We start from the raw sequence: 16,153 nt of genomic DNA on the forward strand, positions 1-16,153 counted from the left end.
TCTACTGTACTCTACTGTACTGTACTGTACTGTACTCTACTCTACTGTACTGTACTCTACTGTACTCTACTGTACTGTACTCTACTCTACTGTACTCTACTCTGCAGTACTCTACTCTGCAGTACTCTACTCTACTCGACTGTACTCTACTGTATTCTACTGTACTGTACTGTACTCTACTCGACTGTACTCTACTGTATTCTACTGTACTGTACTGTACTCTACTCTACTGTACTTTAAACCACAACTGACAGTGAGAGGAAAGCAAGTGAACATCATCCCCATAATCCAGAAAGTCTTTATTGTCCCATTGTAGTGGTGGTTGCAGCAGCATACTGTACATAGTCTTTATTCTATAACCCAGTCGTTGTTTACAAGCTAGCGACGTGGGCTAAAGAAATCCCTCTATTACCATGTAGGCTGGAGTTGGGCTGAGCAGAATACTAAAGGACAACGCTAACACTACCTCAGTTTGACACGGTCCCGACTGCAGTGCACACAGACTGCGGCGTGCGTAATTCCCTCCCTGCTCTTGCATCCATCCACAGAGGTTACATAATCTGCCCCGTCACTTTATTCAAATCAATTCACGGAGATAACGCCGGACTATAGTGCAGCATTGTACCATGCAGCTCTTCTGCAGGACATCGATAACATCTCTGAATAGCTTAGTAAGCAAACTGAACACTGGCTGGTAACACTTCATAATGACTTTCATTAAAAAAGCCTTTCACACATGCCTTTATAAATATTGTATATACATGTTTACAAGTTATTACAAATATAATACGTTGGCAGACGACAGTATTTCTGGTTGTGTTTGACTCCTCGACACGTTYTGTCATTTAGACACCAAGAATATCCTCCTTATCTAATGAGTAGGACAATTATAGCTGCTAATTAGGCCTATTATAATAACCCGATACTCATAATACACAGATGAATCTAATAAGAATGACTTTAAGGCCTCTTCATTTCAATCAGATACTGTAGACGCAAACAYGTCAAGCAACGTGACGAGGCGAGAGGTTTAAATAGACCGCTTAACTGAGGATAATGTACAGGGAGGAAAATCTATACGAAAAAAATGCTGAGCCATGTTCTGCAGAGTCAGTTTTTTATCAGAGTGTGATAGAATACAGGTTGGTTATGAAGGCAGAGTGCATAGGACATGATGTGGATAGCTATGAGATTAATATTTTACAAGGGAGACCTGTCCCAAGAAAGCTGCAATTCAGACATCAGACACATCAAATCAACAATACAGTTACATCATAGGCACGTCCCAAATGGTAAAACTATTCCTTAATTAATTAGTGCCCCAGTGCACTAAATAGAAAATAGGGTGTAATTTGCGACAGGTCCAATAACAACTCATGGTCCACTACTCACCAGCGGAGGCGTCCCATATCCAGGTGCCAGCCCATAGTAGAGACAGGTAGAGAACCGCTGCGTACAGGTAGAGTTCCAGCTTAGGAAGGGCTGCCTTGAGCCTCATGGTGGATCTCTGGCACTAAACACACACAGGGGACCTGAGGGGAAGGGAAAGGAGGATATTAGAACAGGCTAAAATTGTAGTAGGAACATGATATATTATAAGAGAGAGAGAGAGATAGAGAGAGAGAAAGAGAGAAAGAAAAGAGAGAGAGAGAGCAGAGAGAGAGAGCGAAGAGACAGAGAGGACAGAGACAGAGAGCGAGAGACAGAGAGAGAGAGAGAGAGAGAGAGAGAGAGGAGAGAGAGGAGAGAGAGAGAGAGAGAGAGAGAGAAGGGAGAGAGGAGCGAGAAAGCGAGAAAGAGAGAAGAAGAGAAAGCGAGAAAGAGAGAAGAGAGAAAGAAAGGAGGGATAGAGAGAGAGAGAGACAGAACCACTTTGGAATGAAATGACAATACTGACCTGCTATGGAGAAGAATTCACCTCAAGGAGATGTTGACTATTCTCAGTAACACCGGTCAGTAATGGTTCAAAACAACAACAAGAAACACCCATATTGAGTTCTGTTCATGAACTAATGTATTTTTGCAAGCTTCTGTGTCAGTCACTGTCACAAAAACAATACACACGTTGCATAAATACTGTTAAACCATTGCAACCATCCTGTGTGAAAGACAAGTACTCGGTTCAAACGTTGAAAATAGGAGACTGATCTTTTTCATTTTTTAGAAATGTGATATTAACAAGCCAACAAAAAAAAGTGAATGTATTCCATTACTCTAGCATAAAAGCAGTGTTTAGGTGCAATAGGTTGAAAGTATAATGATGGGGAAAAAACAACCATTGACACTTATAGAACTAAGCCTTGTATAAGAATATGGTTCTGCTGTTATTGTATGCCTACAGTGCCTTTAGAGGGCATCCCGTGCCTTTAGAGGGAGTTCAAATCACGTGCCTTTATAGGGCCATCTCCCCGTGCCTTTAGAGGGCAATCACGTGCCTTTAGAGCGGGCATCCCGTGCCTTTAGAGGGCCATCACGTGGCTTTTGAGGGCATGTGCTGTCACGTGCTTTTAGAGGGCATCACTTTGCCTTTATAGGTGATCACGTGGGCCTTAGAGGCATCAGTGCCTTTATAGGGCCAGTGCCTTTGGCATCACGTGCTTTGAGGGCATCACGTGCCTTTAGATAGGGCATCCGTGCCTTTAAGGGCATCACGTGCCTTTTAGTGAGAGGGATGCCATCTTCACGTTGCCTTAGAAGGGCATGCACTGTGCCTTTGAGGGCATCACGTTGCCTTTAAGGGCATCCCGTGCCTTTAGAGGGCATCCCGTGGCCTTTAGAGGGCATCACGTGCCTTTAGAGGGCATCACGTGCCTTTAGGATGGGCATCACGTGCCTTTATAGGGCATCCCGTGCCTTTAGAGGGATCCGTGCTTATGAGGGCATCACGTGCCTTTAGAGGGCATCCCGTGCCTTTAAGTCATCCGTGCCTTTAGAGGGCATCACGTGCTTATGAGGGCATCACGTGCCTTTAGAGGGATCCGTGCCTTGTGAGGGCATCACGTGCCTTTATGGGCATCACGTGCCTTTAGAGGAGCATCCGTGCCTTTAGAGGAGCATCACGTGCTTTAGAGGGCATCACGTGCCTTTTAATAGGGCATCCCGTGCCTTTAGAGGGCATCCGCCGTGCCTTTAGAAGGGCATCCACGTGCCTTTAGAGGGCATCACGTGCCTTTAGAGGGCAATCCGTACTTTGAGGCATCCGTGCCTTGAGAGGCATCACGGTGCCTTTAGAGGCATCTCCTGAACCTTTAGGGGGTATCCCGTGCCTTTAGGGGGCATTCACGTGCCTTAGAGGGCAGGTGACACGTGCCTTTAGAGGGCATCACTGTGCCATTTATAGGCACGTGCCTTTAGAGGGCATCACGTGCCTTTAGAGGGCATCACGCCCCTTGACTCATTCCCCATTTGTATTATTATTTTCTAAATTCTTCAAGCTCTGTCAAATTGGTTGTTGATCACTGCTAGACAACCATTTTCAGGTTTTGCCATATATTTTCAGTCAAAAAATGTAACTTGGCCTCTCGGGAACATTCACCGTCTTCTTGGTAAGCAACCCCAGTGTATATTTGGCCTTGTGTTTTAGGTTATTGTCCTGCTGAAAGGTGATTAATCTCCCAGTATCTGGTGGAAAGAAGACTGAACCAGTTTTTCCTCTAGGATTTTGCCTGTGCTTAACTCCATTCCATTTCTTTTTTTATCCTAAAGAACTACCCACTCCTTCACACATTACAAGAATACCCAGAACATGATGCAGCCACCAGTATGCTTGGAAATATGGAGAGTGGTACTCAGTAATGTGTTGTACTGGATTTGTCCCAAACATAACACTTTGTATTCAGGAYAAAAGCTTTGCCACATTTTTTGCAGTATTACTTTAGTGCCTTGTTGCAAACACAATGCATGTTTTGGAATATTTGTATTCTGTACAAGCTTTCTTCTTTTCACTCTGTCAATTAGGTTGTTATTGTGGAGTAACTACAAYGTTGTTGATCCATCCTCAGTTTTCTCCTATCACAGCTATTCAACTCGGTACAGTAGCTGTTTTAAAGTCACCTTTAGCCTCTTGGTGAAATCCCTGAGCGGTTTCCTTCCTCTCCGGCAACTGAGTTAGAAATGACTCCTGTATCTTTGTACACTGGGTGTATTGATACACCATCCAAAGTGTGATTAATAACTTGCTCAAATGGATATTCAATGTCTGCTTTTTTTTWAACCAATCTACCAATAGGTGCCGTTCTTTGCGAAGGAATTGGAAAACCTCCCTGGTCTTTGTGGTTGAATCTGTGTTTGAAATTCACCGCTCGACTGAGGGACTTTACAGATACAGTAAAATCTCAATTTAATCCATTTTAAATTTAGGCTGTAACAACAAAATGTGGGAAAAGTCCAGGGTTGTGAATACTTTCTGAAGGCCCCTGTATGTAAAGTATTCTGTTTCTGTAAAATGCTACACAGGAACCTGAACTACGGATAACATGCCATCTTACTTAGGAACTTTGGCTTACTTGAAATGCTAAACCTAGTCTTAAAAAGGTTTTAAAAAAGCCACAGAAGCTATTTGCATAACTTTTTGCATAACTTTGATCTTTGTTGATAATTGCAATCATAACAATTAGCCTTTTGGAGTCCCTTAGCAAGATTTGGTTGGACGGGCCCTCCCCATTGCGCGGGGCAACATTTTTTGTGGCCCTCAACTTGAAGGCAGAGAGAGAAAAAATATGTTTTAAAGTACATTTCCTGCAATTYTGTACATTTTGCCATGACTTATGCCATGTTAATGATATGCATGAGAGTGACTAACAAAATGTATGTGGGCCTGTGCCTGGTCTGTATTCAGTCATGATTACAACAAGTTTAGATGACTGTCTAGGCTCATTTACCAATCTAAAAATAGTTAGCTGACATGGCTAATCGAGTGCTGATGCACAACCAAATGTCGAACTTGCACCTTGTGTATTCTACTACTGTAACTTTTAACAGTAAGTTGAGACCCTAACTGAGTTCCAATGTTTTTAAATAAAAAAGTGATAAATGTTTTTGGGGTCGGGGCCCCCTAGTGGCCGGGGCCCTAATTGACAACCAATGTCTCTTATGCCCTGAGCTGACCCTGATTGCAATACAAGATATCTTGTACAGTTTGAAAATAAAATAGTCCTCCCTTATCAACCTCAACTGTAGGCCTACACTGTTTCACACACTGTTTATAATGTGAAAACAACGATAATGGTAACAGTAGTAATGTGAGAACATTTTAACAACATAACATTGTGACAGTTGGATCTCTAGAAAAAGTATATTTTCCTGTTAAGCTTCGGAGGGACAAGTCAGTGACAGCGACAGAGACAGCGTGTTCTAAATTGGACTGTAACGCCTCACAAACTGCCCTGCTCAGAGATCCCCAGAATCAGCACTGTCAGCTGAGCAATCCTACCTCCTCTCCTATTTTAGCCATAGCAGTTGAGCTCTCTCGCTCTCTCCGCCACCGTACAGCAGCTGCAATGCTATGTGATATCTGCACTGAGACGCATCGGGGGAATCACACCACAGTGTAAATTAGCATCGCATAAAATGTCCAAGAAAGGTGCACTGGAATACACAACTAGCTATAGGCCTAGACTGTGTTCATATTATGACTATAGTTGGAAGAATAACGCACCTGCGCTGGCATATAAAAACAGGGTTATATGGCCACACTGCACCAAGTTGAGAGAGTTAAATGGAGTTGGAATAACAAACCCAATTGCCAAGATCTTTCTAATGCCAAAGAAGAACTCTAGCAACGGCTTGAGTGTGTTGCATACAAATTGAAGGCTATTTAGCGGTAGGTCTATTGTTCTAAAACCGCCTATGCTGCCAGCATGTAACGACACATTGTCGCAGTAAAATTCTACCGTTTTTTCTATGCGATTATGTCACAGTCCTCCGATAACGCACCTGTTCTACTGACCTTTCTATCCGCTTCTCAGCCACAGGACAGGTTACAGGGTGTATTGCTGTCCCTCTCTCCAAAATGTCAAAAGAAAAAAGAAGAAGTAAAAGGGGTTTGTGTTTGTACGGCGTTTTGTTTTTCTAATTCATTCCGTCCCTGCTTTTGGTAACGCCGGTGCCGTACCCCCTGTGATAGCCAGGCGCAGCAGTTGAGGATGTTGCGAACTAGGGTGGGGGTGGGCGTGGGGGTGTGGGTGCCACTCTGCGGGATATATTTATCTTTTTTAGAACTGCGCCGCAGTGAGAGGTGGTCCAGTGACTGCCTGTCAAAACGGACGCAGGTTCCACAGTGCAGAGAGAGAATGGAATGGATACTGTCGCAGCCTTCTCTGACATGATGATGGTTCTGCTATATCATATTCCATAGCCTACATGAATGTTCATACATTGAACTGATACGCTACCCACTGGTCACACCACGTCATTTCAACGTGGGTAATTGGGTAAAACTTGGTTGAGACGTTGATCAATGAGATTACAAGCTATATTCACCCACTCAAAAGTGAGTTGAATTTCCAATGTGTTATCACTTTGCTATTAACCATCTAAAAGCACAGCCAAATTCCAATGGAAAAACAATGTCTGATTTTTGGTTTAGTTKTCACCCAAATGTCTGTCACTTTCACTGCGCTTTCAACCATTTAAAAGCACAGCAAATTTCAAATGGGAATACACAACGTCARATATTTTGTTTATATTTTTTAAACGAGATTGTGTTATCACTGTGCTTCATCTAATGGCAGAACCAAATGACCCGGATTGTAGTTGAGATTACATTAAAGTACATGGTGCAATTGATCAATGCCATTCGAGATTCTGCGCAGATTATTATAGTAATTGTGAAGATCTCGACAGACCTGCAACTACCTATGCCTGCTATCAAAACGTTATTGGTCGCGTACACATATTTTGCAGATGTTATCGCAGGTGCAGTGAAATGCTTAGGTTTCTAGCTCCAACAGTGCAGTAATACCGAACAATTCAAAACAATACACACAAAGAAATATTAGAATGAGCAATGTCAGAGTCCGGAATATAAATACAATACCAGTCAAAAGTTTGGACACACCTACTCATTCAAGGGTTTTTCTTTATTTTTTACTATTTTCTACATTGTAGCATAATAGTGAAGACATCAAAACTATGAAATAACACATATGGAATCATGTAGTAACCAAAAAAGTGTTAAACAAATCAAAATATATCTTCAAAATAGCCAACATTTGCCTTGATGAAAGCWTTGCACACTTTTGGCATTCTCTCAACCAGCTTCACCTGGAATGCTTTTCCAACGGTCTTGAAGGAGTTCCCACATATGCTGAGCACTTGTTGGCTGCTTTTCCTTCACTCTGTTTCCGCTTCATGAGAATGATATCCACCGGATCAGGCTATGTATGTTGTTTGTTATTGAACGCTGAGGGCTGAACGAAAGCTGGACAAGAGACCTATTTATTAATTTTTTTTAAGTTGACAATGTTTCCTTGTAAGTTTTGTTTTTATATACTTGTATTTCATTTTGGATGCTGCAACTCTGTTGGTCTTAGCTGCTGTGAGCGCAGCTGTCTGTCCTGGGATCCTGCCAGATTCCACATAGGGGGAGAAACACGGAAGCCCAGCTAGCCTAGCTGGCTCGGCGGTCTCAAATGGAGGTCRCTATTGAACGTTTCCAGCGCTGCAGGAGCTGTATTTACTTTGCTTTGTTCCGGGAACGATCTGGACCGCGCTGACTTTCAATGTAGCAATTGCTTGCTTGTGGAGAACTACAGTAGCGAAGTGACCACTCTAAGAAAGCAGGTAGCAAACCTAGACAAGCTACTGGGGAATCCACACCTACTTTTTCTTTTTCTTCCACCCCGGCTCTCCACAGCCGACTGGCCGGTGCTCAGCAGGGATCTTTCCCCGAAGGGGTCTCCCCCTTCCCTGGAGAACGGAACTGTTCTCGACCCAACCAATCAGCCATTGAGGTACGTCACTCGCCGTGGAAGTTGAAGAAAGAGTCCCCTGGCAACGGGGGCCTCCTTAGAGATGTTAAGCCCGGACCGGACACAGACCAGAAACAGCTTTGTTGCCCTGGATCCAGAGGTTCCGGCGCCCTCTTCCTTAGGTGCTTTCCATTCGATATTTGATTCGGAGGTACCTGCGTCTTCATCCTCTGTTCTGTCTTCCTCTCCAGTGGCTTCTACATCTGGTTCAGATTCTCAGCACTCACACCCTCATCAGACCGTGAGGCTGCCTGAGAGACCGGCCCATTCAACATCACCAGCTGTCATCATAGGCAGCTCTATGGTGAGAAACATCTGACTGTTCTACCCAGGAGCACGAGTACAGGACATCACAAGGCTGCTTCCTACTGTTCTACCCAGGAGCACGAGTACAGCGACACATCAACAAGGACTGCTTCCGACTGGTCTTACCAGAGCACGGGAGCAATCACACCTGACCATAGGCCACAAGCGCTGCTTTCCTATCCTGTTAGCGTGACCGCCGAGAGTGAGGCTACGAGTGATAGCGATGGACAATCTTACAAGGCTGCCGTTCCATCCTCGCGTGAGCGTGCTCATGACTTACCTCACAGTCGAGTGCTTATACTCGGTATTCTCACGAGGAGACGGTATGCACTCAGGCATATACTTCCTACTGTAAGTCTACCCAGTGAGCAACGTCGCACCTCAAGTAACATATCAACGAGGAGGCTGCCTCTACCATGGTGTGCATTACCCAGGCAGCAGCTTGAGCCTCAAAGGGTAAACATACTCTCACACGGCATAGCGGTTTCCTACTGTTTCTTACCCTTAGGTGTATGCCGAGTAGTAACGACTGCTGACATATACCTATTAGGCTGTTCTCTCACTAACCCTGTAGTGCTATCCCGAGCAGCGCAGCTGGAGACTCAGGAGCACGAGTACAAGTACTACAAGGCGTGTTCACGTGACTGTTCACCAAGGAGATCAAGCTCTGCAGGAGCGATCTCACAATGACTGTCTGCCTACTGTTTCTAACCCAAGAGAAGACTCATGATCTCTTAGTTAAACAATTCAACAAGTGCCCTACTCCCTTACTGTATCATACCCATGGTACCAGCGGAGCTGCCTCTGAAGTATCAGATCCTATCACTAGGCACCCTTCCTACTGTTCTACCCAGGAGCATGAGTACAGTACATCACAAGGCTGCTTCCTACTGTTCTACCACAGATGCCAGGAGCTGACGCTGTCGTAGTCCATGTGGGGTCAAACGACATCAGGAGGGCTAGCTCGGAAAATCTGAAAATTGATTTTAAAGAACTAATTTTAGCATTAAAAGACTCAGTCATTTCACGTCCAGTACCATCGTTGGACTACGGGTGTGAAAGATTCAGCAGGCTACTGGCATAAAACATCTGGCTTAAAGATTACTGTAACTCTGCTGGAATCCCTTTTATGGATAACTTTGACACCTTCTGGAAACAGAAGATACTCTCCAGGAATGACGGAGTCCATCCAAATCATCTTGGCTCCTGGACTCTGTCTATGCATTTCACGGCTGTGTGGAAACAATGACTTATCAATGACCCAAGACGAGCTCAGTTAATCCCAACCATTGTGACAATGAGTTGTCATAATGCTGCATCAAATGTACATTATCCTAGGGGCATTGGCAGACACAATGTAAGTAAATTAAATTGTGTCCCCCTAATTGTCCTGAATACCTCTGTTGATCCTACAGTTACTGTATGCAGTAATCATGAGCCTATGAACAAGAGTTATACTGTTAGCACTGAGGCGGTGTGTCCTAGTAGGAAGACCACTGTTAGCACTGAGACGGTGGGCCCTAGTAGGAAGATCACTGTTAGCACTGAGACGGTGTGCCCTTATAGGAAGACCACTGTGTGCAGCTCACCCTACACTATCAGCTCAAACATAAATAACATAAGTAGGTCTACTTCTGATAAGCTTCCCAGTAAAGCATTAAAAACAATCAAGCAACCCAGAAAAGTGCTAAAAATAGCCTATATTAACATATRCAGCCTGAGAAACAAGGTCCATAAAGTCAATAACTCTGAAACTCACTAAGATTATACAGTGGCTTGCGAAAGTATTCACCCACTTGGCATTTTTCCAATTTTGTTGCCTTACAACCTGTAATAAAAATGTATTTTTGGAGGGTTTGCATCATTTGATTTACACAGCATGCTAACCACTTTGAAGATGCAAAATCATTTTCTTTGTGAAACAAACAAGAAATAAGACAAAAAAACTGAAAACTTGAGCGTGCATAACTATTCACCCCCCCCAAAGTCAATACTTTGTAGAGCCACCTTTTGCAGCAATTACAGCTGCAAGTCTCTTGGGGTATGTCTCTATAAGCTTGGCACATCTAGCCACTGGGATTTTTGCCCATTCTTCAAGGCAAAACTGCTCCAGCTCCTTCAAGTTGGATGGGTTCCGCTGGTGTACCGCAATCTTTAATTCATACCACAGATTCTCAATTGGATTGAGGTCTGGGCTTTGACTAGGCCATTCCAAGACATTTAAATGTTTCCCCTTAAACCACTCGAGTGTTGCTTTAGCAGTATGCTTCGGGTCATTGTCCTGCTGGAAGGTGAACCTCCATCCCAGTCTCAAATCTCTGGAAGATTGAAACAGGTTTCCCTCAAGAATTTCCCTGTATTTAGCGCCGTCCATCATTCCTTCAATTCTGACCAGTTTCCCAGTCCCTGCCGATGAAAAACATCCCCACAGCATGATGCTGCCACCACCATGCTTCACTGTGGGGATGGTGTTCTCGGGGTGATGAGAGGTGTTGGGTTTGCGCCAGACATACCGTTTTGCTTGATGGCCAAAAAGCTCAATTTTAGTCTCATTTGACCAGAATACCTTCTTCCACATGTTTGGGGAGTCCCACATGCCTTTTGGCTTATTTTTTTTTCTAAGCAATGGCTTTTTTCTGGCCACTCTTCCGTAAAGCCCAGCTCTGTGGAGTGTACGGCTTAAAGTGGTCCTATGGACAGATACTGCAAAGCTGTGGTGCCATATTCTTTCCATTTTTTAATAATGGATTTAATGGTGCTCCGTGGGATGTTTAAAGTTTCGGATATTTTTTTATAACCCAACCCTTATCTGTACTTCTCCACAACTTTGTCCCTGACCTGTTTGGAGAGCTCCTTGGTCTTCATGGTGCCACTTAATTGGTGGTGCCCCTTGCTTAGTGGTGTTATAGAGTCTGGGGCCTTTCAGAACAGGTGTATATATACTGAGATCATGTGACAGATCATGTGACACTTAGATTGCACACAGGTGGACTTTATTTAACTAATTATGTGACTTCTGAAGGTAATTGTAACGGAACTCTAATTCCTCCTCCTCGGACGAGGAGAGGAGAGAGGGATCTGAAGACCAATGTGCAGCGAGGTATGATGCCATAACTGATATTTATTGAATTACGAAACGAACACGAAAACACTTGAAAATTACAAAATAACAAACACGACGTARACAGACCTGAACCTGGAACTTACATACAACATGAAGAACGCACGAACAGGTACACGACTACAAACAAACGCTACAGTCCCGTGTGGTACGAACATACATACAGACACAGGAGACAACCACCCACGACAAACAATGTGAAACAACCTCCCTATGTATGTCTCTCAATCAGAGGAAAACGAAAACACCTGCCTCTGATTGAGAGCCATACAAGGTCAATTAAACCTGACACTTAACATAGAACAAACAACACAGACTGCCCACCCAGCTCACGTCCTGACCCACTAAACACAACAATACAAAAGGAAAACAAGGTCAGGAACGTGACAGTAATTGGCTGCACCAGATCTTATTTAAGGGCTTCATAGCAAAGGGGGTGAATACATACCACTTTTCCATTTTTAAGTAATTTTTTAAAATTCACTTCACGACTTTGGACTATTTTGTGTATGTCCATTACATGCAATCCAAATAAAAATCCATTTAAATTACAGGTTGTAATGCAACAAAATAGGAAAAAYGCCAAGGGGGATGAATACTTTTGCAAGGCACTGTACCTTTGATGATACAGTGGTAGCAATACATGGTTATAACATCTACGGAAAAGACAGAAATGCCAAAGGGGGCGGTGTGGCCGTCGATATTCAGAACCACATTCCTGTAAAGCTTAGAGACGATATTACGTTAAATACTGTTGAAGTAATACGGCTACAGATTCATCTGCCTCAACTTAAGCCCRTTGTTGTGGGAACCTGCTATAGACCACCAAGTGYTAACAGTCAGTATCTGGATAATATGTATATTTTCTCTGTGATATAAATATTGACTGGCTCTCATCAAGCTGCCCACTCAAGAAAAAACTTCAAACTGTAACCAGTGCCTGCAACCTGGTTCAGGTTGTCAGTCAACCTACCAGGGTAGTTACAAACAGCACAGGAATGAAATCATGAACATGTATTGATCACATCTTTACTAATGCTGCAGAAATGTGCTTTAAAGCAGTATCCAAATCCATAGGATGTAGTGATCACAATATAATAGCCATATCTAGGAAAACCAAAGTTCCAACGGCTGGGCCTAATATAGTGTATAAGAGGTCATACAAYAAGTTTTGTAGTGATTCATATGTTGATGATGTAAAGAATAATTGCTGGTCTGTGGTGTGTAATGAGGAGCAACCAGACGCTGCACTTGACACATTTATGAAATTGCTTATTCCAGTTACTAATAAGCACTCACCCATTAAGAAAATGACTGTAAAAAGTGTTAAATCCCATTGGATTGATGAGTAATTGAAAAACTGTATGGTTGGGAGGGATGAGGCAAAAGATATGGTAAATAAGTCTGGCAGTCCAATTGATTGGCAAACATACTGCAAATTAAGAAATCATTTTACTAAACTGAATAAAAATAAACTATACTATGAAACAAAAATATATTATATAAAGAATGATAGTAAAAAGCTGTGGAGCACCTTAAATGACATTTAGGGGAAAAAAGCCAACTCGGCTCCATCATTCATTGAATCAGATGGCTCATTCTTCACAAAACCCACTGATATTGCCAACTACTTTAATTACTTTTTCATTGGCAAGATAAGCAAACTTAGGCATGTCATACCAGCAACAAACGCTGACACTACACATCCAAGTATATTTTGCCAAATTATGAAAAACAAGCATTGTCATTTTGAATTCCGTAAAGTCAGTGTAGAAGAGGTGAACAAATKATTGTTGTCTATCAACAATGACAAGCCACCAGGATCTGACCATCTGGATGGAAAATTACTGAGGATAATAGCAGACGATTTCGCCACTCCTATTTGCCACATCTTAAATTTAAGCCTACTAGAAAGTGTGTGCCCTCAGGCCTGGAGGGAAGCTAAAGTCATTCCTCTAGTAAAGCCCCCTTTACTGGCTCAAATAGCCRCCCAATCAGCCTGTTACCAACCCTTAGTAAACTTCTGGAAAAAATGCTGTTTGACCAGATACAATGCTATTTCAYAGTAAACAAATTGACAACAGACTTTCAGCACGCTTACAGGGAAGGACACTCAACAAGCATAGCACTTACACAAATGACTGATGATTGGCTGAGAGAAATTGATGATAAAATGATTGTGGGGGCTGTCTTGTTGCTTCAGTGCAGCTTTTGACATTATCGATCATAGTCTGCTGCTGGAARMACKTATGTGTTATGGATTTACACCCGCTGCTATACTGTGGATAAAGAGTTACCTGTCTAACAAAACACAGAGGGTGTTCTTTAATGGAAGCCTCTCAAATATAATCCAGGTCGAATCAGGAATTCCCCCAGGGTAGCTGTTTTGGCCTCTTACTTTTTTCAATCTTTACTAACGACATGAGTCGAGTACCGCCAGAGTGTCTATGTATGCGGATGACTCAACACTATACATATCAGCTACTACAGCAACTGAAATGACTGCAACACTTAACAAAGGGCTGCAGTTAGTTTCAGAGTGGGTAGCAAGGAATAAGTTATTCCTAAATACTTAAAGCATTGAATTTGGGACAAATCATTCACTAAACCCTAAACCTCAACTACATCTCGTAATGAATAATGTGGAAATTTAGCAAGTCGAGGATTGTAAAACTGCCATGGTCAAAACATATTGATACAACAGTAGCTAAGATGTGGAGAAGTCTGTCCATAATAAASCACTGCTCTGCCTTCTTAACAACACTATCAACAAGGCAGGTCCTACAGGCTCTAGTTTTGTTGCACCTGGACTACTGTTCAGTCGTGTGGTCAGGTGCYACAAAGAGGGAYTTAGRAACATTGCGGTTGGCTCAGAACAAGGCAGCATGGCTGGSCCTTAAATGTACACGGAGAGCTAACATTGATAACATGCATGTCAATCTGTCATGGCTCAAAGTGGARGAGAGATTGACTTCATCACTACTTGTTTTTGTAAGAGGTGTTGACAAGCTGAATGTACCGAGCTGTCTGCTTAAAATACTGGCACACAGCTCAGACACCTACGCATACCCCACAAGACATGCCCTCAAAGGTCTCTTCACAGTCCCCAAGTCCAGAACAGACTATGGGAGGCACAAAGTACTACATAGAGCCATGACTACATGGAACTCTATTCCACATCAGGTTACTGATGCAAGCAGTAGAATCAGATTTTTTTTAAACAGGTAAAAAAATATACCTTATGGAACAGCGGGGACTGTGAAGAGACACACACAAAGGTACAAACACATGCATACGCGTCCATTGTAATATTGTTGTATGGTGGTATTAAACATTCTGTATTGTAGATATGTTGTTAACGTCATATGATGCACTGTTTTATCTTTTGTTTTATGTGTAATGTAAGTAATTTAATACATTTGGACCCCAGGAAGAGTATCTGCTGCTTTGGCAGCCGCTAATGGGGATCCCTAAAAAATACAAATACAAAACTCATCCCACAATCTTGAAGGAGTTTCCACATATGCTGAGCACTTGTTGGCTGCATTTGCTTCACTCTGCGGTCCAATTCATCTCAAACCATCACAATAGGTTTGAGGACGGGTGATTTTGGAGGCCAGCTCATCTGATGCAGAACTCCATCACTCTCCTTCTTGGTCAAATAGCCCTTATACAGCCTGGAGGTGTGTTGGGTCATTGTCCCGTTGAAAAACAAATGATAGTCCCACTAAGCTCAAACTAGATGGGATGGCGTTTCCCTGCAGAATGCTGTGGTAGCCATGCTGGTTAAGTATGCCTTGAATTCTAAATAAATCACTGACCGTGTCACCAGCAAAGCACTCCAACACCATCACACAACCTCCTCAACAAGTCACGGTGTGAACCACACATGCGGAGATCATCCGTTCACCTACTCTGCGTTTCACAAAGACATAGTGGAAATCTCAAATTTGGACTCATCAGACCAAAGGACAGATTTCCACCTGTCTAATGTCTATTGCTCTTGTTCTTGGACTAAKCAAGTCTCTTCTTMTTATTGGTGTCCTTTAGTWGTGGTTTCTTTGCAGCAAWTCGACCATGAAGTTTTGATTCATGTAGTCTCCTCTGAACAGTTGATGTTGAGATGTGTCTGTTACTTGAGCTCTGTGAARMATTTATTTGGCCTGCAATTTCTGAGGCTGGTAACTCTAACTTATCCTCTGCAGCAGAGGTAASTCTGGGTCATCTTTTCCTGTGAAGGTCCTCACGAGAGCCAGTTTCATCATAGTGCTTGATGGTTTTTGCGAATGCAGTTTTAAAGTTCTTGAAATTTTCCGTATTGACTGACCTTCATGTCTTAAAGTAATGATGGACTGTCATTTCTCTTTGCTTATTTGAGCTGTTCTTGCCATAATATGGACTTTGGTCTTTTACCAAATAGGGCTATCTTCTGTGTACCACCTTGTCACAACACAACTGACTGACTCAAACACATTAAAAATGTACTTTTAACAAGGCACACCTGTTAAATGAAATGCATTCCAGGTGACTACCTCATGAAGCTGGTTGAGAGAAAGCCAAGAGTGTGCAAAGCTTTCATCAAGGCAAAGGGTGGCTCCTTTGAAGAATCTCAAATATAAAATATATTTTGATTCGTTTAACACTTTTTTGGTTACTATATGATGCCATATGTGTTATTCCATAGTTTTGATGTCTTCACTATTATTCTACAATGTAGAAAACAGTAGAAAATAAAGAAAAAACCTTGAATGAGTAG

The 16,153-nt window shown here is 42.7% G+C and overlaps 1 protein-coding gene across 1 annotated transcript in view; it reads right to left on the bottom strand.

The window, feature by feature from the left end:
* Positions 1-6,180, bottom strand: part of hhatla (hedgehog acyltransferase like, a) — a 25,718-nt gene extending 19,538 nt beyond the window's left edge. The window contains 2 exon segments of the mRNA XM_024136820.2: positions 1,393-1,532; positions 5,948-6,180. Of these exon segments, the coding sequence (XP_023992588.1) occupies positions 1,393-1,498 (106 nt within the window). The 5' untranslated portion in view covers positions 1,499-1,532; positions 5,948-6,180.
* Between the last annotated feature and the right edge of the window lie 9,973 nt (positions 6,181-16,153).

Source organism: Salvelinus sp. IW2-2015, unplaced genomic scaffold (genome assembly GCF_002910315.2).
Source record: "Salvelinus sp. IW2-2015 unplaced genomic scaffold, ASM291031v2 Un_scaffold1024, whole genome shotgun sequence".
NCBI lineage: Eukaryota > Metazoa > Chordata > Actinopteri > Salmoniformes > Salmonidae > Salvelinus > Salvelinus sp. IW2-2015.